A 26,267-nucleotide genomic window follows, 5' to 3' on the forward strand; every position below is an offset into this window, starting at 1 on the left:
GAGTAAAGCAGCTTTCCTCATGTTTTCATAAGGTGGAATATTTTTAATGTTATGAATTAGAAAAGAATATTAAGTGGTCATTGTGGGATCCTACTTACACACCACCTTTAATTTCATCAGATTACTACAGAGTAAACAGATTAGCAGGTACATACCAACATTGTTTTACTGTATTCACAAGTACCTGACACACCTCCAATTCTGCACCATTTAAATTGAGATTAAAGCTTCCAGTATGCCAGTCCAGGCTGTATCTTTCAGAGAGTTTAAACCAGTGCAGCAAGACCAGGAAATAAAATCCTTTTCCTGTTCAAATCAGCATTAAAACCTCAAAACCTCTTATCAACAGGGCCAGGATATCACTCAGTGTGCTTTGTTACTCTTTTCAATAAACACTGGGTTTGGGTGCAATTGGTTTGAAATAATTTACATCTACATATATGTCTGAGAAGTATTTGCTTTGCTTTGTGCAAAGTTAAAGCATGAAACTGGTTGTTTAAGAAGATCTGCTGCCCAACTATCTGCTAGGGATTCTTACCTTCCTGCTCTCCTCCAACAGTGCTTGTGCAGGGGCTTTTCCAGTTTTGCTTTATTACAGTACATAAAAATTAACTACTTTTGGTGCCATCTAGTGACTTGCTAAGATTTATGTAAGGCTTAGTAGAGCAGAACAAAAAAAATCCAATCAAAATCCTAATCATATGACTCTGTTGCCATCTAAACCACAGTCCTGTATGTTTAGTGGTAGGAAAAGAAGCCGCACTGTCCAGTGGCTAATGCAGAAATCAGGGTAAGAAAATCTTGTAAAAGACTGATTAAGTCACTTCTGGCTTGCTTTTCAAAGGCTCGGAGTACCTAGAACTCTACAGCCTTTATGTTACTGCATTTTAGCTTACTTATTGGTAAGTCAGAATAACAATTATTGCTTCATTTGTTTTACTTAATTACACAGTATCTCTTATGTTGGTGCATGTTTGTGATGTTCTTAAATCTGCTTCGAGGTTCTAAATGAATGGAAATTTTTTCCTCACACTTTAATCCTAATCTTCAGCATCACCTAGGATTTATGACCAGAAGTTAAACAGAACTAAGAATTTACAAAATGTAATGTTCTGTAAGGCAACAAAATTTTTTCTACTTCCTTTATCCTTTAGAAATATGTCATGTGTATTGTCACATCTGTTCCCATTTCTATGCTTCAAGGGTGATGCTGTATTTTAGATGAGCTATGCTGGAGTTTTACAGGTCCAATGTTCCAAATGGAAGCTGATCCCATCAGGCCAGTGGGCAGGGCTTTGTTGGAATATATACTGCTTATAGCAAAGTTTCAATTCTGACAGCACTGGAAAAAATGTTATGGGCAAACAGAAATGGGTTTTGAAAATAACCTAACTGCAGCAGCTAAAATTGTAATGGACACAGAACAGAAATGGGAAAAAAATCCCATATATTTAATGTACAAAAGTAATCCCAGTACTGATAACCACAGTTGGATATTTTCTTCATGACCTCTCACCAGATGGATTAAAGATGTGGACGTCCTCCAGCTGGATCTTAACTGCCAGAATATAGCATCTGTAGGCTTTATTGTCCTCTATTGTTTAACACGGGCACATTGGAGAACTGTAAGTCACTGAGAGGAAAGTCTACTTTCGTAAATGAAGGGACAAATATAAATAAAAGAAAGTCTGACTAGGAGTAAGTTTAGGAATACTTAGCCCTTATATAGCAACATCACTTTCTTACACTTTACATCTCTATAATGTCATCTGAGCATCCTTCCACATTTAACAAACATTAGTTGATTAACTATATGGTGTTCCAGTTGCAGACATTCTTGGCACCGCTCTCTAGCTGACAGTGAAGCGAACCACACACGGTGAAGTGGGGGAGAGCACAGCATTCACTAATGCTCACATTCATCCTGCAGCACCTACTGTGTGAGTTTTCTGAAGTATAAAGTACACGTTAATTTCCTTTGCAGTTGTGAGTGTTCTGCAGAATGTAAGCGGCTTTAAACATATTGTTTAATGGAGTAGAGGAAAGCACTCAGAGGATGGAATAAAAATAGAGAAAGAAAAAAAACAAAACCAAGCACAAAAATGACTGTCCAGAAAGGAAGGGAAAGGAGCAGAACCTGAGAAAGATAATTTTGTGAGCATGATGAAGATCTCACTTGCTGTAGGACAGACTGACGACAAAATGTTCTACACTAATGCCAGCAGGGATATGTTGCGTTGGCATCTTTACTTAGACGGAGCTTTCTGCAAACAGTATGAAATTCTAGAATGACCTAAAGCAGAAAAGGGAAAAAAAGCCTATCCTAAGGCACTTACCAATGAGAATTTCTTTTAAAGCATTATTGTGAGGCCCAGCATGTTATTTCATAGTTCCATTAGCTTAATGGTGCTTAGAAGACTTCCCTGCTTCCACTCACATATCTGCCCTCCTTCACCCCACTGTGACCTGTTCCTAAAGACAGTCTTTTCCTGGCTCAATGTATTTTTATAGTGTGTGCAACCTTCTATCTGGGTAGCGTATGTTTAAAAATAGACAGGTGTATGTTGTTAGTCTCCTTAAAATCAAGCATCTGCTAAAAGTACTTTCTTAGAGATTGCATCATAGCTAACAGGAATGTAAAAAAAAAGTATCATCTTTCCTTACCACCTTTTCAGTTACTGCACAGGACCAGTAATTTAAAGCAATTCAGAAAACTGATTCAATTCACAAAATTTGGTATATGAAACAATACTTCAAAAGGTCTTACAACTTAATGAACTCGTTGTAGCTTGCCTTTTAGAATAGCTCATCTGTGAAGGCTCTCTGCTTCTTATGCAAAAAAAAAAAAATCCAAAATAAGCTCTTCCTAAAATACATACTTAGGCAATTAACTATCCCAAATAAGATGTTTATCAGTTATACCAGAACCAACACACAGACAGGTCCTTATCTTGATTTTCTTAATGATACAAGACTTTTTTTATTAACTTCAGTCACAACAGCTTTAACTATAGTCACTGGTGCTATTATTTTTACCATATCTTACCTACACCTAAAAAATGCAGCTGTTCTTTATACTTGAGTTTAAAGCCCAATTAAAAAGTCATCTGAAGTTTAGCTTCCCTCCTTGAAAAGTATCTCAGCGCAGTATTTTATATTACATTTTGTCAGTATCTGATCATCTCTTTAACTCTTCTTTTTTTTTTAGCATTAACTATGGTAATTTTTCATAGAATTATGATGCCAACAGATGCTCAATTAGTACTTTTGAGTATTGCTCAGGTTTTGGCCAAATGTTTTGTGGCAAGGAGTTCCACACTTCAGTTTTGAAAACTTTTATCTAGACTTTGTTCTGTTCTTTCACACAGCACACTATGCTGGGTATAACTGCAGTGAATCTTCATGCTTACTCCTCACTTAATCTAATCAAAGACAAATGTACTGTATTCCTATAAAAATCTCAAATCAAACCCCACATCTACATATTTCTAAATGTATGATCTACGAAATCCAGAATTAAAGTGGAATTGGATTTTTCATGTTCAAATTCCAGAGAATTTCAGAGATAAATGCAAGCTGTAAACTGGCAGCACAACCTAAATGTTGGGGTTTGATTCAAGCCTGTTTTTAAACTTTATATTGGAAACGCCAAATAGTATGTATGTCAATATTACTTCCAGGCCTCCGACTAGTAGCTTTGATGTCCTCTAAATCCTAGAAAATACACATCTATTGCCATATATACATATAAACATGTGGCCACACTGGTTGCTTTCCATTACTTGTCATTATTCAGCTTTAATTAGAAACAGTCTATCTTATTAACTGAGAATATTTTTTGCTGAAAAATAGACTTATTTCCTCCATTGAAATATAATACAAAATAAAATGAAAATAACTAAATCACATAATCTATATAAGGGCACAGTCCTTGTACTTCCATTAAACTCAGCAGGAGATCTGTTGCTGCAGAGATGGAGGTCTCTGGCTCTGGAAAGAAAAGTGCTACTTAAAGTAGCACCTAGCCAGGTGTTAAAGACACGATCGGTCAGAAGTGGAAAAAAGCACATATTTAGATGAAGGTTTCATTAGAGTTTGACATAAGCCATACGTTACCTTTGTAGCCAGACGACACTCCATTACCCTAATATTGTAATGAGAAGTTGCTGCTTTATTCATTTCAACACAACTGTTAGCAATAACAAACGCTGCTCCGCTTGGAAGTCTAACATCAGTTGCCCTCAGAGGACTGAACTCTATCAACTTGGCCTATTGAAAGAAAAATGAATGGTTAGTTTTAATTTACTACTAGCTAACAGTGCACTTAGTTCTATAAATCAAATGCAAATTTGCATGTTTTTTCTCTTGAAAATCCAGGCACAGTTACGGAAAGAAAACTGACATGAAACAGCGAGAAAAGAGGTTTAACCTCATTGGCCAAGTTACACACACATCTCAAACCCTTCCCGTGTAGCTGGATTTTAAAATGTTTCCATTAAGTCTTTGGGTTTTTTCAGCATTTCACAGAACCCCACCCAACCTATTTTTCTTGCCTGTTTAAGACAACAGTTTTTCTTTGATCTACAGAAAAGTACCAGGCCTGGCTGAAGCAAATGTGCGTGCCACTAGAAACAAGGGGCTTCACATTCCCTTCCCCTCCATAATGTCCATCTCCCCCTTAGTCTTCTGATTTTCCACTAAATCAAGATTAGTTCACTGAGGTACAGAATAGTACCAAAATTTTAGGGCTGCCTGGAGACAGTGATCATGTTACATATGGACAATCAAACAGAGAAATGAAATAAAACTAAATATAAAAATGAAGTTACTGTCTCCTTCCTTCTGATATAAAAGGCTGCCTTGCCTCCCAGATGCCTCACACAGGCTGCATAAGATGTTCCCAGCATTTTGTGACCTTTTCACGGAATAAGCTAGGCATCCATTAATTAAATAATTCAGGATGTAATGTAATCAAGAGATTAAATTCACATCTGGTTTTTCATTGGGATAAGTTGTAAATCATGTGCCCTGCTTTGGCTTCTTAGAATAGACTGTAACTCTGCAAGCAGGGACGTCTTACTGGTTTTGGCATTGCTCGCCCCCAGAGAGTTCCTTGAGCAGCTAGAGTGCTAAATAAACAATGACAAATCTGCTTGTACATTATGTACAGCATGTGTGCTGCTCCCTGCCATTGAGATTCTGGACCACGTCACAAAATTACTATCAAGATAGACAAGCTTGCTTATATACCCTTTAAGATACCCTTATATACCCTTTAAGATACCCATAATATACCCTTTAAGAACTGCTACATTAGATCAGAATGTGCCACGAAGCGGGTCCAGTGTCCTGTTTCTGACAGTAGCCATAAATGGATATTTAGAGGGAATATAAAAATAGGACGTATACAAAGCAATCTTTTTTTTGGGTGTCCCATAAGCAAAGATTACAGTGGTTACACTTACCCGGGAAGACGTATCAGACTATTATGTTTAATAAATACAAATAGGCTAATACACGATCAGTGTATCCAAGAAGGTCTTTTTTGAACCCTTTGTTAAACTTTTGCCTTCCACAATGTACAGCATTTCTCAATTTAACAATGAATGTTTTGGAAAAAAAACAAACCAAACTTCCTTGTTTGTTTTTAACAAGCTGCTTGCTAATGTCATTGTGTTTCTATTAGTTCTTCGGTTATGAAAAACACTGAATTCTCAATTTACCTTCTCTTACCCATTCAGGGGTTTTACAGAACTTCCAAATATCATGCTCAAAGATACTTGTCTTCCAAGCTGAGAAGTTTTAAATTATTCAGTCAATCCTCATATAAAAAAATAGCTTTGATCAACCTCAGTGTCCTTTACTGTACTTTTCTCGTTCTAGTGTATTTTTTTTTGAGACGGGAGGCCAGATACTGCATTCAGCTGCAAGTACACTGAAACAAGGATATTTTCTGGTTTGTTCACAATTTCTTTTCTAATATTTTCTTTGCCTTTTTGATCACCACCCCTGCATGTCAGAAAAGCCTCCACTTATATGATCATCTGTGTGTATGCCAGGAAAATATGCTGCTTCCTTCAGCATTTGTGTACCTGTTTGTTTACTACTAACAGTATAAAGTGTGAAGGAAAGGTGTAGAGTAGGTACAGGTGATGTGAAATTGAAACTACATGTGTCTCAGGATGGAATTAAACATTTGGTGTAATTCTAGGAAATAGCTTATTTTCTGTATAAGCTCAACCAAGATATGGCATTAAAGAACAAAAGCTGTAGAGATGTAACATCACAATCATAAGCAATGTAAAGGTTGTCATGAAATGATACATTATTTTCAATAGAAGTATTTTGATGGGTTTTAGGTTTGAACATTCGCAGTCCTGTGCACCTTCTGGGACAGTGGGTGAACTCCACTGTAAATTCCCCTGCAAGCAGTCATGCATAACTTGGCAGGTCCTGTTTATCACTGCTAGTCCACCTTCTGTCACCACGTTTAGGACAGCTAAATGCCTTCTACATCAGAATCCAGCCACAGAATTGTCTGGAATTAGCAAAACTGGGAAAGAAAATAATCTCCATTGTCTTTGTAACTGAACCTGGCAAAACTTCCTAGAACTGTTTGGTTATAAGAAGTTTCAAGAAAGCATTTTTCTAATAATTATCCCATTTGCACTGAATACAAGGCATACCGACCATTCAGATTTCATTATATGGGAAACATTCTAAGTTCAGCGATGAATTAGCCAAATAGTGTGCAACCTGATGCCCTTCTAAAGTACATCTTTCCCCACGTCTTTTCTTTGCTCCTTTTTGCCATTTCTCATTTTCATCATCTTACTCCTTCAAACTCGTCAGGCTCTTGTACACAAATTTAGACATATAATTCTTGTTTCATTTGCATACCAATGGAGCTCATACTGCTTACTTAGGTATTCCAGTTTCTTATCTTTCTGCTAGATACATATGAAGATATTTTTTGTTTACATAAATTAATATGACATTGTTAGTTTAGATTACAAAGAACCACATACAGTTCCTTCTTCTGCCAGAAAAGAGATCGACTGGTCCATTCCTCCACCTTCTGTGCCAATATAACGTTCGCTCTTTGTGCAAATTTCTGCAAGTTTCACCTGAAAAAAACCATTAACATGTGAACCTTCAGCCAAGGTTAAATATGATACTTTCATACTGCTTACATATGAACTAGTGAGAAAACAAAGGAGATAACGATAGAGCTCTGAAACCATTGTCTCTCACACACTAAGTAGTGTACACCAGGATGCCACATGGCCCCTTCTTCCTTTTGTTCTGAAGCAAAAAAGAATCAACTATTCAGCCTTCACTGGACACACCATCGCCAGATGCTTTTCAGAGTATCCTTGTTCAGACGCCTAACTCTTGTAGCTGACCTCCTCCCACCTTCCTCATTCACCTCACACCCCTCCATCCCAATAGCCAATATTTCACTGATTTATTAGTTGAATCTATCTATATATGCATGTTACAGAATGCATATATAGCTTACAGTTTACAGAAAAATGGCAAGTTGTTACTTTATACTATTTTAATGCAGACTCCATAATCAGAAATTATGTATTGAACATAACTCAGAAACCCCTTCTCACTGTAAATACTCTAATCAGTGGTGCTTGTCATTTCTCCTTGAGATACTGTACTCTGCTTACATTGTTTATCTGAACTCATTTGTAACTATATGTGATTTACATTCTTTTATGACATTTTAGGCGTATCTTTGTGCATTCTGATACCTGCAGGGGTTAGGGCAGGGTGGAATATCACTATCATAACTGTCAAAAATAATAATTTACCGTAAAGCTTTCAGCCATCAGACCAAGTCAAAACAAATCACAAGAGAAGCCTTGGAGAATGGTTGAAGAACAAAATCTAGTCAAAAAGAAGTAGGCAAAAAGGAAAGCATCTGTGTCCACCCACTATGACCCCTACCAGTTTGCTTTTTTAAGCACAAGGTAACCCACAGGGAAGATGGGAAAAGAACTTCAGAAAAGCCGCAGTCCAATTTTCAGTCTGGTGGCAAACTCAGATTCAGATTCCACACCAAGGACTGAAACAAGCTCCCCAGCAAGGCGGGGACATTAGCCAGCACACAGCTGTAAAAGGCCGCAGATAGAGGCAGTAAATCACCATCCTAAGAGAGAGGTATGTGCAGCGTGCCTGCCTGCTTGCTCGCTCAATTTCTGTAATGGCACCACAGACAAAGTTGTAAAATTGGTGCTTAGATCAAGGTAATCAGGCTGAACTGTTTGTGAGTGCACTAGCAACCAATTTACTCAGCTCACAACGCAGTTATGGCCAATAAGCCTTAGGCTGATAAGCAGAAGTTATCAAAAGAACATTAACAAAGTTACTCTAAACTATGCAGACTGGATCTCTTTGAATCAAATACGGTAAATGACCACTCACAAGAAAAAGACCATTAGTGAGAGAATACAGAAAGTACAATCAGCAAAAATACTCTTCTGTACTGCCTTTCTGCCTTTCCTTTGTGTGTTTCAATGAGCTGAAATAGAGCTAATGCTTCTTTTATTTTTCTTGAAAAAGCACAGGAAAATCATGCATTTTGGTGTTCTTTCTTTTTAACAAAAGCTATCTCCCAGTGCCTGAATTTTGCTGAAGATGGGGTTTATCAAAATTCGGTTTTCCTCCCTTGTCTCACATCCACTCCAAGCAATCCCATTTCCAGTTTGAGTCTTAGACCTCTTCGTCCCATCAATGAAAGTTTAACATCCATGTGCCTTGCTCCACTACAAGTTGGAAATGATTCTGAATGAAATGCTGATGAATGTAATGACGCTTTTTTTCACATTTAATGCTAAAATACTCAGCAACAGCTCCACAGAAAAGAAAGAACAAACCTCCACACACAGTAATCTCTAGATGCTCACTCCTTTCTACATGTGAAGGTGCACCTATTTACAAACATCTGTTTTGGGATGTGGAAAAGCCAGCATGTTTCAGCCAGTTCTGCTGAACCTGCCTTTCACCCCTCTGAGAACACGGCAACGCCACATCCCTGATTTTTGTAGCCACTGGCATGAAACATCAGATCAGAGTTCATGGACCTCACTAACTGGCAGCAACAGAAGCTTCTCTACACTGGCTGCAAAGGCCACGCCAGCACACTCGTCATGCACACTTACACAGGAGATGTGGCCGTGCAAACCTGGCCTGAAGTACAGCTCCCGAGGCATTCACAATGTATATTCTGCCCTTGGGTGCAGCTGCCCAAGGTATTATTTCCCATTCTGCCAATCTGCAATTGCCAGAAGAAGTTTTGCAAAGTCAGAAATTAAGCATTTCACCCTTCACTTAGTCTGGCTGCGTGTCATCTCCATATACACATCAGCTACCGCTTGATTGCTTAAATCATTTAGACTTTATGAGACCAGGCTTATTAAATAAATATCAGGAGAAGTCTTGCAGAGGAGGAATGTTAACAATTAGGACCATGCCACTCCCCTGTCCCTTTACATGGTCTAGTGAATTGTGCCTGGTTAAGCGCTGGGCCTTGCTTCGTCCCAGCTCACCAGCTGTCCAGCTGCGTATGCGGGGCTAACAGCGCTGCTCCAGCTTGAGCAACTTTTGTTTTGAAACTCAGCAAGGATTGGCAGGACCACCAAGTAGTAACTGGCAAGCGTTGAGAAGAACCCTCTCCACAAGACAGCCCAAGGCATCCCTGAAACATTATTTGGTTTCTAATTTAAACAGGCCCTTGCTGACACAAGCTGGCCTTCTAATACTAGGATGAGAAGCATGTGAATGGAGAGGAAATCGTCATCTGTATAGAAAGCAGTTTCTACTTACTACTGAGACAAATGGGCAAATGTTTGCCTTTTTGCTAAAATGAGTGAAAGGGCAAAGTTCAGAGGAACTGAATTGTAGTGTTGGAAACTAATGTGGAGACTAAACTGGAGAGCATATTTGATACTTGGAAAAGAGTTGTCATACGACTGACACAGTGAACCGAACATCAGGAGGTCTGCGCTCAATTTCTAGCTCCACATAAAGCTTCTTGTGATTCAGGGAAAGTCCCCTTAATTCATCATGGCTCCATTTCCTCAATAAAATGAGAAGTATCTTCCCCCTCTTTGTAATGAGTAATTGCTACTTGGGATTCTTAGATGATAATGCTATAAATATGTGTGACTTCATTACTAGAAACTGAAAAAAACACATTCTGCTACACAAGTTCTCTGACTAGGCTTCCACAGAAGATATCTCTAAGGAAAACCATGAAATACCATATAATAGAACCATGTAATAAAAGCAAATAACTTTTGCCTGTCTCAGAGAAATGCCTTGTTTCCATTCAACTTGCAACACTCAGAAGCTCTTTAGGGCAGGGACTGTTTGAATCATCTGCTATTTATGTCTCTCTGTAGCGTGTCTCACCTGTAAAAATACAGAGCTTCTCAGATCCCAGATTTCACTGCACAATTTGGCAACATCTCAAATGTATGTCTGAACACCACCACCTTCCTCCTGTCTGCACTGCAGTTCCTGCAGAGAATCCAGAGCATTCTTGTAGCCACATTTAGGGGAACTGCACCCCAGGCTATGCCACAGCATCACCTCCAGGCAGGTAGGTCCTCAGAGGGGACCAGCCATGGCAGGCTCAAAGTACAACTGCAATGCATCTCAAATAAACAAGTGTCACCCCGATTGAGTTTTCAGGAGTCCTAAACAGGCATTCTTGTAGAGCTAGGTGAAAGCAGACATTTGTTCTTCATGAAGCACCATGAAAAATATGCAGAAAGAATAAACCATGTCTGCATGTAGACTACACTGCCATCCCATTTATTCTAATCCAGAGGAGAGATCACTTACAGCCAATACAAAACATAACTAGTTCTATGCACCCAAGGCTCATTAGCGTGGTTTTTCCATCCCTAGAGAATTATTTCAAAAACACTAATAAATCATAATTTAAGTCTTCATAGAATTTTACATACTTTAAAAGCATTCCTATAAGGCTGCTGTTATCTTCAATCTAGAGACAGCGTAGATATTTACATGATTTGTTCAAAGTCATGTGAATCAGTCACAAAGCTGAAAAGAGAATTCAAAAACCTCCCTATTTCCAGTATTGTGGCTTATTTCTCTAAATAATATAATCTCAGGAAAACCTTTGCAGGGTGGGTTTTAAATCTTTTTAAGACGATGGTAATGAAAATTGGAACAAAAAGATACTAAAATCAAAATAAAAATTGGTCTGCAGAGTAGCATTATGAGTCTAGAAAAAAATTACTTCATCAGATGAATCAAAAATCTCCTTCTCCCAACTGTTCTGTGATCCACATATGCCACTGCTCTCTGAATTTCTGTATTATTGTTCTAGGAATTTGTTCCAACAGGACTGGCTAGACTGGGTCATCATTTGTGAATAATAACTATCACGCACACGAAGTCCTAAGCTGTCACCTACATTACTGAACAAGAAAAGGAATAGATTTAACACAGTCATTAGAAAGTAAAGCTCAAAAATCAGGAGATGTTTCCTTTGATCTTGCCGCCCCTGAAAAAAAAAAAACCAAAAAAACCAACAACCACCCCAAAACCCTAGCCAGAGAGGGAAGCCCATATAATGCCCATGAGTACATAAGGGCTTGACAGCTAGCTAAAATTCATTAAAAGACTTGGGTCAGAATAGAAATACAGAATATATTAACATAAAAGCAACATTTGTGGGTCAAACCAATGCCAGTTCTAGTTCTGTATCTTCTACCTGAAAGTGTGCTTTTACTATGGACCAAAAGCCAAGATGGTATTTCCCCAGAACATTATTTTTTGATAAAGAGCTTCCTGAGCTGAATGTGAACTCTGCACACTCAGTAACCAACAATGGATTTCTTATATATGAATTTGTTCAGACTCCCTTTTAACTCATTCAAAATCTTAAAATGTAGAGCATCCAGTAACAGGGACTTCTGCAACTTGCCAGGTGAAGAACCATCTCCTTTTGTTGATTATTAACATGCACCTGAATAGCTTCATTTAATACCTTCTAGCTCTTGTAGTGTGAAGGGCATTGAACAATTGATTCCTATCCACTCCATCAATTTCGTTCATCATTTTATGGACCCCTGTCACTTCTTCCTTCAAGTGCCTTTTCCCAAAGAGTCCTAGCTTACTTTTATGGAGGTCATTCTGTACCTTTGATCACCTTTGTGGCTTTTCCCTGAATCTTTTTTGGTTTAACTATCTTGGTTGGTAAGAAACGACAGAGGTGGACTTACAGCTTTTCTTAGACTACCTTAGAGAAAATGTCACTGTATCTTTTGCTATTTTGATACGGCAAATGAGCCACATGTGTGTTAAATAGTATTGACATAGCTATATGGTAATACAACCTCAACCAGTTCAGCATTACTATTCCACCTTTTTCACTCAGGTTACTGTCCTGGCACCATAGTCAACAGGAGAGATTATGTGACCACATCAGCCACTCCTCTGCAAAGTCCCTTTGTTCGAACCTGCTTTGCAGTGGCACGGCTGAAGCAAATTATTCCCTTTTGCTGACTGTAGTGAGGTCTGTAAAGATGAGCGACAGTAACCAGGGAAGCCGGGATGGAAACTTAAGTCTCTCAAGTTAGTCTAGTAATACCCCGAGCTATTTTGTGCAATTGGTCTGTTCAGTCTCCAAAGACGGGAGATGGATGAGCAGGACATGACAGCAGTAGTAGCTGGTAGGTGAGTTAAACCTTGAAGCCTCCCTGGTGATCTGTCAAGAAATGCTAAATATTGCAGCTTTTGAATGCCAGCCCCGATATGATACATACAAAGGCAAACAGTGCTTTTACATCTGCTGGCACATACATGTGCCAGGTTGGCTGTGCTTCCATGGGAGATGTTTAGTATCGCTGAGTTACGTGATGTATTAAGTTTAACATCTTTGTTGTTTATTCAACAAAAAAGATACAACATATTAAATTAGAATATTCACAATTAACACAATACAAAGCAACATCATTAGGAGTAGAATCTCAGTGTGTACAATTCACTCACTTGCCTAATAAGCAATTAAGCATTAAGAAATATATGTGAAGTAATAATCTCTTTAAGGAAGCTGCTGTCTCTCAAGGATTTCAAAACTGAACTCAGGTTTTAGACAACTTTAGTTGGAGCATTTGGAAAAATCTAAAACTAACAACGTGCAAAACGTATTTTTTTCAGGCTGTTCCTTTTCAGAAGCTTAATTCTGAAGTCTGTTCAGAACGTATCCTATTGCAGGAGGCAGCGATTACCAGTTTGTCTATGAGGCAACTGGCCCCCATGTGCAGACCTAGGCCAGCCTTTGATCTAAGAGCTCTACTAACTACCTCTGCTTTTTGTTTGAAACAATTTAACGTTCTCCCTGATAAGGAGCGAGTCAATCTTGGGTTACAAAGAAAGAAATTACTACCACTTAAAACTGTTTTATCTTTGAGCCACAAGATTTCCTATCCAGCACGCAGAAAGTCTAATCTGGGAAATTATATTAGCGGAGATATAATTTAGTCTGACAAAGAAGGGTTTTGATTTTTTATTATTAGTTGCCTTACATGTAGTTACTCTAGATGGGAAGATTTCTTGTAATAAGAACTCATTAATAGCTGTGCATCATGTTACCTTGTTTGGGATTTTTAATGGAAAAAGTGAGGTTTCAGTAAAATGATACTTTTCACTAACATGCATGTTTCTCTGCTTGTTTATTTTTCAATATAAAACACCTAAAAGTTTGACTTTCAACTGAGTATTTCTGGTCTTTCGAAAATGTTGAAGAACTGATAAAAGAATATTTTTCTGACTGTTTCCAGGCACAATCCAACACTATGTTATATTTGGCCATATATACCCTGATACTTCAACAGCATGATAAATTATGAACCACCCAATACAGCTCATTTGATTCTCTGTTGCCTCATCATTTATTTCAGTTTCTCTCAGTTTGATGTTATTGACAATGAACATGAAGGCCTAAACGTACAAAAGTATTTAGGTAACTGAGGAATAATGAAAGTGAACAGATGATCACTTACTTATAAAAAAATTTCCTAAAAATAGAACTTAAAGAATTATCTGAGTGAGAACAGATAAGGGAGTTTCACCTTTCATAGTCCTCTTGCTCACAGTGAGGCCAAGGGCCAACTGCTCCGATTTTCACTCATGCAACAGGTCTGGACAGTATGTAAACTGTGACAGAATTTGTCCCTATATAACTGTCACTGTCAATATGTTCCACACCAGTGATCAATCCCTTTCAATCTCACATAGACCTTTAAAGAAGTAAACTTGTGTAAGATTAAACCCCTTAAAAGAGTAAGACAATTAGTGAGTAGGAGACAGGCAAAAATTTGTTAGTAAAACAGAATTAGTGTTGCTTAGTATTTTTTTGGAACAGCTCACCCTACATTACCCAGAAACTTGATATATACAAATCCAGAATGACAGCAGCCAAAAGAAAGCAACCTTCTCTATAAAATGATAGCATTAAGTTACAGCTGTCTCAGTGGTTTTATGCAAGTTCATTTCAGCCAAAGTTAAATGTGCTAGATTTTCTATATATAACAATGCAGAAGCAGTGATAGCTAATCTTTAAAATCAAAATGCAGTTTCCTTCCTGTTTTTAATTTTATTGTTCGTAAAGGGAAGCTCCATGAAGAAAATACATTCATTAATATGAGTTATTTTTAGACTGTGATTTTCAGTGCTCCAAGAGTCTCTTCAGCATGCAAATTTAAGTAACTGGAGTATTCAAATATCTGTTGAGCCAAAAGTCCTGTGCGTACACTTACTCTCTCTACAGCAAGACCTTAATGGTTCCCCAATGCACATTCATTAACATTTTGGCCAGTTTAATCTGAAAAGTCAGAGTCAGCCTGCTGCTTCCCCTTGCAGCAAATAATGGTCATTTTATGGCAAATTTAGTGTAGATTTTCTGTGAAATTCTAGAGGGTTTGGTTCACAGCACAGAGGACTGAAAAAGGAGAAGAAACATTTATAGATAAAGACAAGTATTTCACAGTAAGAAGAAAACATTCTCCATCACTTAAGGCATATTTAAAGTCTAGTTAGGTGGTGACTTTTTTTTTCCAATCTGTGCATGTTTATACCTATGTATATACGTATGAAAATAACTTCTGAAATATAAGGCACTATGTTTCATTTATTAATGTATAAAATGATTCCCAAATTTTGAGGTTATTTTTACCACCAGGAATGTCCTTATTTTTAATATCTGGTCTTGACTGGGAATAGATTGCTGGAAGTTACCATCTGCTTCCAGTTTGCACACAAAATCCCAATTAGCTAAACTTCATATATGTTTTGCAAGGTAATTATGCTTACTTTTTTCTGAAATGGGAAAATATTTGTCAGATAGTATCTGGATGTCCTCATAAGCACAGCAATCTTAGCTTGACTTCGTCTGCCCTCTAACATGCTCAAATAGAAGGTTATCAATTTGGTTGATGAGAGATTACAGCCTTTGATTACCACTGTTCCAAAGTACTCTCTGTTTCTCCTTGATTACAAACACACATAGTTCAACTTAACAAGTTAAAGAACTCTGGTTTTTAATTCCAAAGGGAGAAAGGAACTTTGATTAACATTTCTCAATATTAACAGTACTTTAAAATACAATATCTATGTACCATTTCTTGTGTAAGCAATTTGAGTTTCTCATATAAATAGCCTATCTATCAAACATTTTTGATGCAGCAGTAATATAAAATAATCCTAACCAGTACTATTACCACACATTATTAATTTTCTTATTATAAGAAATGTCTCCATCTAGAATAACTACACATAAGGCAACTCAAAGTCACACTACCAATATGAATACTCAGATTTTTTTTTTGCCAGATAGCTAGATATTAAAGCCCTACTGCATATCAGAAAAATTATTAGGAACTAGTAAAGTATTCAATTAAAGCCCTTCCTTATTATATAGAGGCTTCAGAAACAAAGTAGAAAGGATTCCAGTTGGTCTATCCTCCCTCTGAAATCAATGATATTACCAGGTATTGTAACTGTTTAAACACAGGACAATGTTGAATGTTTTGAAAAACCCACACTCAAATTCATCTGAGCCATAGTCTGAGAAAATTGAAGCCAATGGACACTGCGCCATTACAGATGAGACTTAGCTCCTTTATTTATCATTCCTTCTGGCTTAGATTTTTCTCAGTCTAGATAGAGCCAAATATAATTCAACTTCCCATGCTCAACATTTCACATTAAATTACATAAACCTAATTCGCTTTTGATCTATTTTTCCCAATAAGTATGTTCACAGCTGCCCGGTCTTGAGCAACAGAAAAAATATTAGGGTGGCTGAACAGAACTTAGTACCACAAGATTTAACATTTGGACAGCAACACTATCATCACATCTTTCAAGTAAATCTAGTTATTCAGAAGTACTAAGTGATTTTCTGTACTCATTAATTCCTACCATGAAACACAAAGCTGGGACAATTTAGAGCATTATTCTATTTCCTTTACAAAAAGTATCTTCTCCTGATGAAAAGTTGTACAAAAGATTGATTTTGTAACAGTAAAATAAAAATCACTTTAAAATCAAAAGCTAATATTGAGCATTGCTCTTCTTTGAGTGATGCCAAGACAGTCTTAGACTGGTATCCTGTTTGGGGGAGAAAAATGGTTTCTTTTTAAGATCACATTCTAAATTTTCCATCTTGTTATTTGAATGCTATTGCACTGCTGCAACTGGTTAGCACCGCACATCTGGCTGAATTGTCTTGGACTGGTATTTTCCCTAAACTATTGTGTATGTGTGTGATGGTTTTTTTAAAAAAAATATTGTATGCACACTGAAACAATGCCCTATTGCAGAGTGCTACACACAATAATTAGTGAGAGCTTGGGTTTTTTTTCTGATTTTGTTTGCAACGTCAAAAAAGTGCTATTTTTAAAGTAAGCCACCATGAAACTCTAGCCACGCTTTTACAGTATTTTTCATTTCGGTTTTTTTTGGCTCTTAATCTCACAGGCCCAAGCTTCACACTGGAAGTGTTATCTCATAAAAGCTCTAAATTTCAACAATTTTTACTCTGCAGCTACTATTTTAAACTTACATTTATCAGGAAAAAGAGCATATAACTCAAATATTCTCATAAAAATAGTTTCACAGACACAAAACAGATAAATGTTCCATTCAGTAAAAGGTCAATTTTTCATAACTTTGGCTACAGAAGCCCTACAATTCAGCCAAATTTGATTCCAAAGCCAGAAGTTTCTATGTCCTGCTGCTACAGACCATCCTATTATGATTTCGTAAAGTCCATCAGACTAATGAGGGGCAAAAAGTGAATCTTTTCTCATGAAATTACCACCATGACCAAATATTGTTACGTATAAATACTACTAGTTACAACTTTCGCAACTCTTAGGCATTTGGAAAAAAAACAGATGGAAGGGAGAGGTAAAGTTGTATTTCTTCCTTAAATATAAACAAACGCATAAATATCCAGAGCCCTAAAAATCCAAGGTCCTGGTTTGCTTTCTAGTAGAAAGGATCTGGAAAGCCCCTATTTCTGGTCAGCTAAGAATTCCCCTGCTATGGGGGAGCTCCCAGCTGATACACAGCCAGCATTACTGGATCCTGCACAGATACCATTTGACACCAGCACAGGATGCATTAGGAGCTGGAAAGAAGTGGCCAGAGCACTTCTTATACTTCTGAGGGCCCACATGCCTAGATTGCTCTAATTTATACTCAGACTAGCTCTGCCTTATACAAGGCAGTTCTGCGAGGCTAAGCATAAATTCAGTGCAACAGAGAATCTGGATTTAGCTAGATATAAGAGGTCTCTAATGCTAAATCATAAATTAGTCAAGAACACTGAACTTCATTTATTCCTGTCCTGTAAGATTTGGAGGAATTTAGAGCCTGGACAAAAGTAACTGGTCTTCAGAGCTGTCATCCTCTGTCTTACCCACTACAACCAGGTGTCTTGGTCTATGCAAGAACACAAAACCTTGGGTATGTTCTGAACTGTGCTCCTGTGTTGGCTATTGGGAATTCTCATCTGTACATTAATTGCTCATTTTTCATCACAAGTGCAAAATATTTGGCTGCAGACAGCAGGATTTCCTGACAAAAATGTGCAATTGTGTCTCTTGTGTTTGCTCAACTCTATTTGAGACACAAGATTAACTTTCAGAATTCTCCAACCAGCAAACAGAAGAGATTTTGGGTTGATTGAACAGGACACATGAGGAGAAGGGATGACATTGAGTGGAATCTCTGTCTTTCTTTTGTTCCTCCACAAGTTTCTATGAAAATGCCAAAAGGAGTTTTGCACCTTTCTTTAGAACAGGTCTGGCATAATGCCGGCCAGTACTCCCAAGCCATGTGTAAATTCAGCTCAAGATACACGCTGTATCATTTATTCTCTGAAGAAAACTGTTCAGTATTTCTTGGAATAATGAAAACCTGGCTTCTGGTTTTCCAGATACAGATTTCTGCTACCAAGTAAAATTTGGGCTTTCTGACCTCTGTCAGTTTTATGGATTTTGTAGATACCACATTTCTGAACATATGCACCCCAGTGATTTTGATCAGTAGTTCCCAAGCTTAGCTCATTTGGTTACCACCATCAGAGATGGTGCTGACCTGTGATAAGACCATCTATGCAAACCCAGAAGTTTCTTGCCAGGCCAGGTACACATGTATAAAAAAGGCGGTCTGTCACCTTCAACTCTCTTCCTGAAAAGTCAAATTCATCAAAGTGGGATCCTCAGTTCCATGTTCTCATCTACCATTGCACTACATGTCTCACCTCACAAAGTAGAGCCTCTTTTAAACTGCCAAATCCCTTCCTTACCTTTTGACAGTACATCACACCTACACAAAGCAGGGTGACATGACTGTAGCCACATCCTTCTACATAACAAAGCCACCCTTCCCCACCAATCCTGCTTCTTGCTGCCTTAACCCTGCTCAACACCTTCCTGAAGCAAGCACTGTGAGCTGCACAATGTGGGACGGAGCACTTGCTGCTGAGCGAGGTGCTGCAGCTCCATGGAGAAGCAAGTCACAACTGATCAGCAAAACCCTTCCGTGTGGGTCTGTTTACCTTGTGGCTCAGATAAGTGCTTGTATACAAGCACAGTTAACAGCTGCCATCATCACGTACCACTTTAAGTTGGCTTTGTACCACAACTTGGGAATGTCTGCTTTAGACAATAGGCACAAATATGCAGAACAGTCACATTTAGATCTGCTCTTTTCTCTTCCTGACAATGTTCTAATTTAAGATCCTAGTTTCACTTAACCAGACATTTTTACTGGAGAGAATTTCATTCCCATATGGCACCTTCAAGGACCATGACTCCTCCAGAAATTTGTATTACATGAGCCAAATCCTACTAACAGTTGTACTGCTAACAGGTCACATACTTGGGGTTTGGTTTTAGACTAATGTTTGTTTAAAAAAGTGAGGAATACATTTTGGACTGTAAATATGTTCATTCCAAAAGAACTGTGAAGAGAATAAGGAGAGTCAGATGGAAGAATTTTACCTCTACTTTGTGCTGATTATATAATTTATCAAGAAATTGTTCCACAGGCCTCCAACAGATGCTCTGCTGTTAAAGCCATGAAAAGTCATTCAGGGAGAGGGTAAAGGCCTCGGGGGTGTGGTCCACATGCTTCAGTACATATATCCTCAGTCCTGGCCTGCAGATAGCACATCTGGTCCAGGCATGGACCTGATGGTTGGCCAAAATACAGGCTTACAATAATGCTCCTTTTTTCAGCTTTAATGTAAGCCTGTTTTCTTGCCAAATTCAAATCCTGCCAAAATTTGGCCAAAGATGTTTGCTCAATTGTGCAATATCTTAAGTTTATATCCAACAACTCTTTGCAAAAACAATTGTATCGTGTTTTTAATGTTTACAGGCATTAACAATATTTAATTTTAAGTAGAATTTTACTGCTGACACTCTCGTGTTTTACAGTAAATTACCTTAGAGAGGGTTTTTCCATTAGCTCTTAATGTCACGAGTCCTGCACAGCACACCAAAGCACTGGAGCTAGAAAGACCAGAACTTGGAGGGATGGTTCCATCTAGCAGACAATTCATTCCAGTTGGGTTATTAAGACCAAAATGTTCCTAACAATGAAAAAATAAACAATCTCAGTTTCAAGTACAGACAGGCTCAGGCTTGCAATTATCTGATACTTAGAAAGAGAATCTTTCTGCTGAGTTGCTGGAACCAAGCACCCGCTTCTGGTATCTCTGAAATTAAGCAAAATTTTCATTCTATTCCTTAAGAACAAAGCCAATGGTAGGGTTTCAGCCAAAGGTATGTCTGCAATTCCTGTACACAAACATATATGAGCTGACAGAGCTGTACCCCAAGCAGAATTTAGTATGGGCTAAACGCCCAAGAATTTACCAAGCTTCGTGGGTGGGTTTTACAGCAACTGGCTCAGCTCTGAGCTGCTGTGGTGACAGTACCAGAGGTTACCAATAATTTTATACCCTACTTTTGTCCTTTTCTTCACAGCTTCTCACTTAAGGCATCCTGAAGAGCTTAAGGTCCACTTTATGCTTCACTTCTAATGCTGGCACATGGTATTAGGGAGCCACATCACACTGACAGGGAACTGGTAGCCGTGCAGCTGTACTCAAAGCCAGATACTCCTACCTCCTGGAGCACCCACAGGACTGACACTGAGAAAACCACAATGGTACTTGAAGGACACTATGCTTCAGGCGGCACAGACATACCTACCAGTAGTGATGTTCTCTGTCATGCTATTTTTAGAATAAGGTTTAAAATATTTTTATATATATGATAGATATCACAGATACTACATTTAATCCAGAAGTCATAAATCTTATGTACATAATCTTTTAATTATACTCTTTAGTTGCTTTGTCTTTTTATTTATAATCACTTTAATGTAAATTTCTCTCTGTTTTTAGTTTGACATAAACATGCAGTACTTATTAAAAAATCACTGAATGTATATGGGGGTATATGAATAGCTACATTCTGATACAGATTTATATGTCAATAAACTATGTTACAATGTTAATAATCAGAAAAAAATGGCAGCGTTTCCATAAAGAAATGCCCACCTTCAAAAGATTTCTACTTTTCCTGACACAACTTCAACCATGAATACCAATGGTAGAGATCAGCAAACTCAAACAGCCTCTATTAATGACTTCTACCATCACTTCAAATTATTTTAAATTTCCCTTTCTACAAATATAAGGCAATTCATACCTGAAATACTATTGCTGCCCGTGCCCCTTCATGAAGAATACTAGACAAGCTTGTCCAAAAACAGAAAATGCCTGAGTAACCAGAAACTGATCCACAGTTTCTGGATTGTCTTGAATGTGAATCAGACTTGCAAACTTATCACGCGATGTTTAAATAGAAAACGTACTTCAGTTTCAAAAATGAAAATGGACTTTGCCAAGTTCTGCAATAGTTCTGTCCCAAAAGGATAGCATGTTCAACTTAATATAAACAGATTATCCCGCTGGACCCTCTGAGTACTTGTATTTCAGCCTTTCTTAAGTCTGTAACATTTATGCTTATTTTCTGCCAGGGCTAGAGTCTGCAAACCTGCTTTGCAAATTAACCTTCAAGTATAAAAGCTTGTCCTTAGAAAACAAATCTCAGTAGTAGACTGCAAAATAAATAAAGTCAATTGGTCATGCTAACCTTAATATAAGAAAGGATATATTGTAAAGAAACCTAATCTATATCTCTACAGTCAATGCAATTTAAATGCCTGTGTTACTGAGCAATACAAAATTGAAAATACTCATGTTACTGCAAACATAAGTAATTTATTGGGTTCTAAACAAAGGGGCAGGGGTCTTTTTAGGAACTGTGGATTGTAATAAAGTAATCTGTGGCACTGATTGTTTCAAATACTGCATTTTGAAGACTCAGGTGGCAGGTTTGAGGCAGGCTTTGTTGGGTGTCTGTAGTCCTTATCTATTGGATCACCCTCTGGGGTGACCTAGATGGCCTATCCTGAGGCAAGCTTCAAAAAGTGCATTTACCCATAATCTGGGCTGGCTGTGGTGACCTGTTTCTGACCTAGCCATCACTGTTTATCCCATCTGCCCTTCCAGAAACATCACTGGGTTGACATCAGCTGAGAAGTCACCATGTTTTTTTCCTCAAAAGGCCATGAATCACCTGCAAACAGCAGGTGAGATTTATAGGAAGCCTCAATTGTGAGTTCAGGCTGCCTCCCAGGACAACACTGACGATCAGCAGCACTTGGTTTCACAAGCAGTTCAGTCTTCAATTCTGTCTGGAGACAGGCTAGCTCACAAAGGAGAAGATAAAGCTCAGATGAGCAGACAGGAAAATGTCTGTCTGTTCAATGTTCCTGCCTTTACTGTAAGTGTGCCATTTCCTGCATAGCTGCGCTCTTAACTCAGGAAATTTTGAAAATCCCATTCAAATTCCACACACTGAAAATCTGGATAAGCAATGGTTCTTACTGGAATATTTCTTCTTTACACTGATCGCCTACTTTTTATGTTTTGTTTTACCTACTGCGTAAGTCAGCTTCACTTAGTTCTTGTGCACAAGTTGTAGGTTTCCTACGTTAATGGAAATTAATGTTTTTTTAAATGTTTCCATAGGAAGAAAAGGATTAAAATATGATCTTTGTGTTCTGACAGACAAGCCTCCAAACCTTTTTAAAAGCAAGTTTTCATTAGATGATTCCATTGGAAAGCATTCTTTTTAGCTTCAAAATACAGAAATGTCATCTTGATAAGAAGTTTGATCATGACTTTACTAAATAAGTAATTATTTGCTATTGCCACTTATGTAATAAAAATGAAAACAGTGCCCTGCAAATATTTGAAAACAAACCCACTCATATCTCCTCTTGAAATTTTAACACCAAAATACTTAACTGTATGTCAAGAAAAGCTATAGAATATAGGGAAGTATTTTGAGGGTGAATAGATACTCGTCATATTTTACCTCTACATTAATTCCATAAGTAAAATAGATTTGGCTTACCTGAATACCCTTGAATCCACACAGGAAGTAGTTATGCCACTGAGGTTTGGTTTTGTTAATCTGAATGTTATTAACACTAGTACTGAAATCCCTGCAAAAACAGAAAAACCTTGAGGCTGTAACTTGTCAGTAAATTTAGTCTGAAAAACCATGGCTTATTAGTGCCACCTGCTGATGAACAAAAACATTTCGATGTTAATTTTTTTCAGTGCAATGTTTTTTTGGGCTTTTTGTACAGATCTTCTTTATTAACCAATTCTATAAGGATATTTTAGATAGAAGCATAAGAATTTTTGCTTAAGTTACAGAATTTATTAAATAAATTTGGAAATTAAACTGCCTTTGGCATCCTTAATTAAGACAGTATCACATGTGATCTATGCCTTCTATCACATGTGTATATGTTCTTTTGATTATCTTAAGAGAAGTGAAAATCTAAATAATTGTATCTGTCAAACCTAGAATAGAGATAAATACACTTCAGGCTTGCTGGTAATCCCTGCTGAGGAATTCATCTTCATTACCTTTGCTCTGAATGGCACTTCACTAAAACAGGCCTAATGCTGCAAAATTATATTATGTCTTTTAAAAGATATTATTAAAATAATTTAGTTTAAAACAGTTTATCTGTTTCCTCCAGGATAATTCAGATAATTGTTTTCCTACTCCATCTTAATTTCAAAATAATAACAATGGTAAGCCTGAACATTCCTAAAAAAACAATGCTACAGATAGGTGTTGTCAAAATGGGCCTGGAGTGCTGTGCAGAGGCCTGAGAGGAGCATGCATTGATCACCAAGAAGTGCAGATTGTTTAGAAGTCTGTACTGTTGAACGCCCAATAACTACCATCTACCTGATGTCATTACAGCAGATGCCCAACACAGAAAGAGGAATGGTACTGAGATTATCAAGAAAAGCTAACAAAAATTATTCAAAAGTTGCAGGCTAAGCTGTGTTTCGTAAGGCAACGTCTGCCAAACAATATGAACAGAGGCAGCTGAACTCCCTGGAAATACTTACGTGTAATGGGAATAAAAAAACCTTTCAAGAAGCTATACAGCAGCAGACAGTCTGCAACTCCTAAGAGGATGGAATTTTTCGTTCTTAACGCTAGTCCCAGTCTGTATCTGTAAACTATGGAGGTTAGCGATGTGCTGGTTTTATTTTTATCCAAAATAATATCGCTAGTTAATATCTGAAATGAACACCAGCGTGAAGGTGTTTTTGTTGGTAGATCAGTTACCGATGGAGAAACAGTTATACTACTATAAAGCATCTTTACAGTAATATAATTGTCTTCAAATGAAGACTGAAAACTTCACGTTATTCTGGTGCAATTAAAGGCTGCAATTTTTGTGTTATGCAACCCCGAAATCCAACAACCAATGTAAAAATGGACCCACAATCCTGCCTCCTCTTCGGAAGGTCTAATGCTAGCTATGCTGGACTGAGCTATGCCACTTGTATTGCCAGTCTACAACCAATTCCTACCTCAATGTTACATGACTAAGTACCAACTTAGAATTACCATTTTGTCAGTTGTACATTCAATTTCAACATTCAATACAGTGCAGAAATGTCAGAGGGTACAGTTTAACATAAAAGTTGCTATCTTCAATCTGAACTGTTCAAAATAGTGCCACTTACAGGACTTTATCAGCACTGCAGCATCAAAGAATTGCACTGTTAGTGTTAGAAATTACTGGGGTTTGTAGAGTAACACAAAAGAACTGAAAGGGAGTATTGAGATTACAATACAAGTAAAGTTTAAGAATAGCTGTAAATTCTTCCAATTTGAGATTCATGTGTATTTAGAACCATCTCCCAGAGAATAAAACATCATTTTGTTTATGGCTTTTGAATTCAATAAAAAAACAAAAACAGAAGTACTTGTAAAGTAGAAAATACTTGTCAAAAGTAATGAAGATTTTAAAAAAATCCTGTGTTTGCTTATGCTTGTTTTCTACAATAATCCTAAATTATTATTTTAAAAAAGCAAGGTTGATGGAAATCAATGCATAAAAGTGCCTACTAGAAAAAAAATCCGAAGTCCTCTTTCCCTCAAAAAAGAGTTCTAAAATATTTAACTTCATAATTCTTTTTATACAATCAGACAAAGTAAAACTTCAAGGACCAAGAAGAAATATACTATGATTACGTTTGCTGGTTCTCAAGATAAATTAAAATAATGACTTCTTAAAATGCATTTTGCTCATTTCTGCAATCTTCTCATATAGAAAATGAAAGAAAAAATTTGGCAGGTTTTATGTGGACGTAATTCACACAAACACAGAATGTGGGAATGTCAAGATTCCCAGAATACTTAAATCTATCTTTTCTGTTATCGCATTCAATTTTTTATAAAACCCAATTCCTAAATGCCCAAGCTTTATCTTAAATCAGTAAATCTTCAGTCTTGCCTTTGATCCTCCTGGAAGGTAAGCAGTTTAAGATCAGAACTTTATAATAAAATAAAATAAAAAATTGGGGAAAACACCCATAAAGTAAAAATACTCTTGATATTGTCTGTTCCAGCCTGTTTTAAAGGATTCTTGGGAAAGCTTGTCCCTCCTCCAAGGCTACATATAAGCATTCAAATTCTTTTGTATAATTAGAAGAGGTGAATTTTTTGAGTAGTGTAAAAAAACCCATGTGGGTGAGGTGTTTTTACTGCTTGAATAGTAATTAATCCTTATTTTTGGGAGAAAAATTTGGCTCTTTCTCACTGAATTTCATCATCTTGTCAATCTGGCAGTTTATCTGTTCGAGTCCTCTGTTAAAAAAAAAGCCTGACTTTTTTAAAAAACTATTTTCGGGTTTTGCCACGAGATGGAAACCAATTGATAATTATCATCCCCTGGTATTTCTGAAGGCATTTTGAGAAGTATCATGTCAGATATTGTCTGTATACATATTTCTCAATTACAAAGATGTTATGTAAAGGCGAGGTATCGGGAACTTCAAAAGACTGTAACTTTTGAACCATTTTAGCCCAAATAACATAAAAAGCATCTAATCAGTCAGGATGATTTATGATGAAAAACACATAGGTGTTTTTTCTTGCAACCTGTTCTCTGTCCTATTTTTCTTAAAAGTTAACATGAACTATCAGGGTGGAAAATGGCTACAGAACTGTTACACATTTTACCAGTTCACAAAACAAGAATGAAATAGGAAATACTGGTTCTACAGAGGCTTATGGTTA

The 26,267-nt window shown here is 37.3% G+C and overlaps 1 protein-coding gene across 4 annotated transcripts in view; it reads right to left on the reverse strand.

Annotated features, from left to right (window-relative positions):
* GALK2 (galactokinase 2) overlaps positions 1 to 26,267 on the reverse strand; it is a 51,196-nt gene that overhangs the window by 17,531 nt on the left and 7,398 nt on the right. For 3 of the 4 annotated variants that reach the window (XM_074155926.1, XM_074155924.1, XM_074155925.1), the window contains exons 4-7: positions 23,061 to 23,151; positions 20,012 to 20,158; positions 7,029 to 7,127; positions 4,117 to 4,269 (exon numbers count right to left, since the gene is read on the reverse strand). In XM_074155926.1, the coding sequence (XP_074012027.1) occupies positions 4,117 to 4,269; positions 7,029 to 7,127; positions 20,012 to 20,158; positions 23,061 to 23,151 (490 nt within the window). The remainder of the gene's footprint in view (positions 1 to 4,116; positions 4,270 to 7,028; positions 7,128 to 20,011; positions 20,159 to 23,060; positions 23,152 to 26,267) is intronic. The other variant, XM_074155927.1, reaches the window with a different exon arrangement.

This window comes from Numenius arquata, chromosome 11 (genome assembly GCF_964106895.1).
Source record: "Numenius arquata chromosome 11, bNumArq3.hap1.1, whole genome shotgun sequence".
Classification (NCBI taxonomy): Eukaryota; Metazoa; Chordata; class Aves; order Charadriiformes; family Scolopacidae; genus Numenius; species Numenius arquata.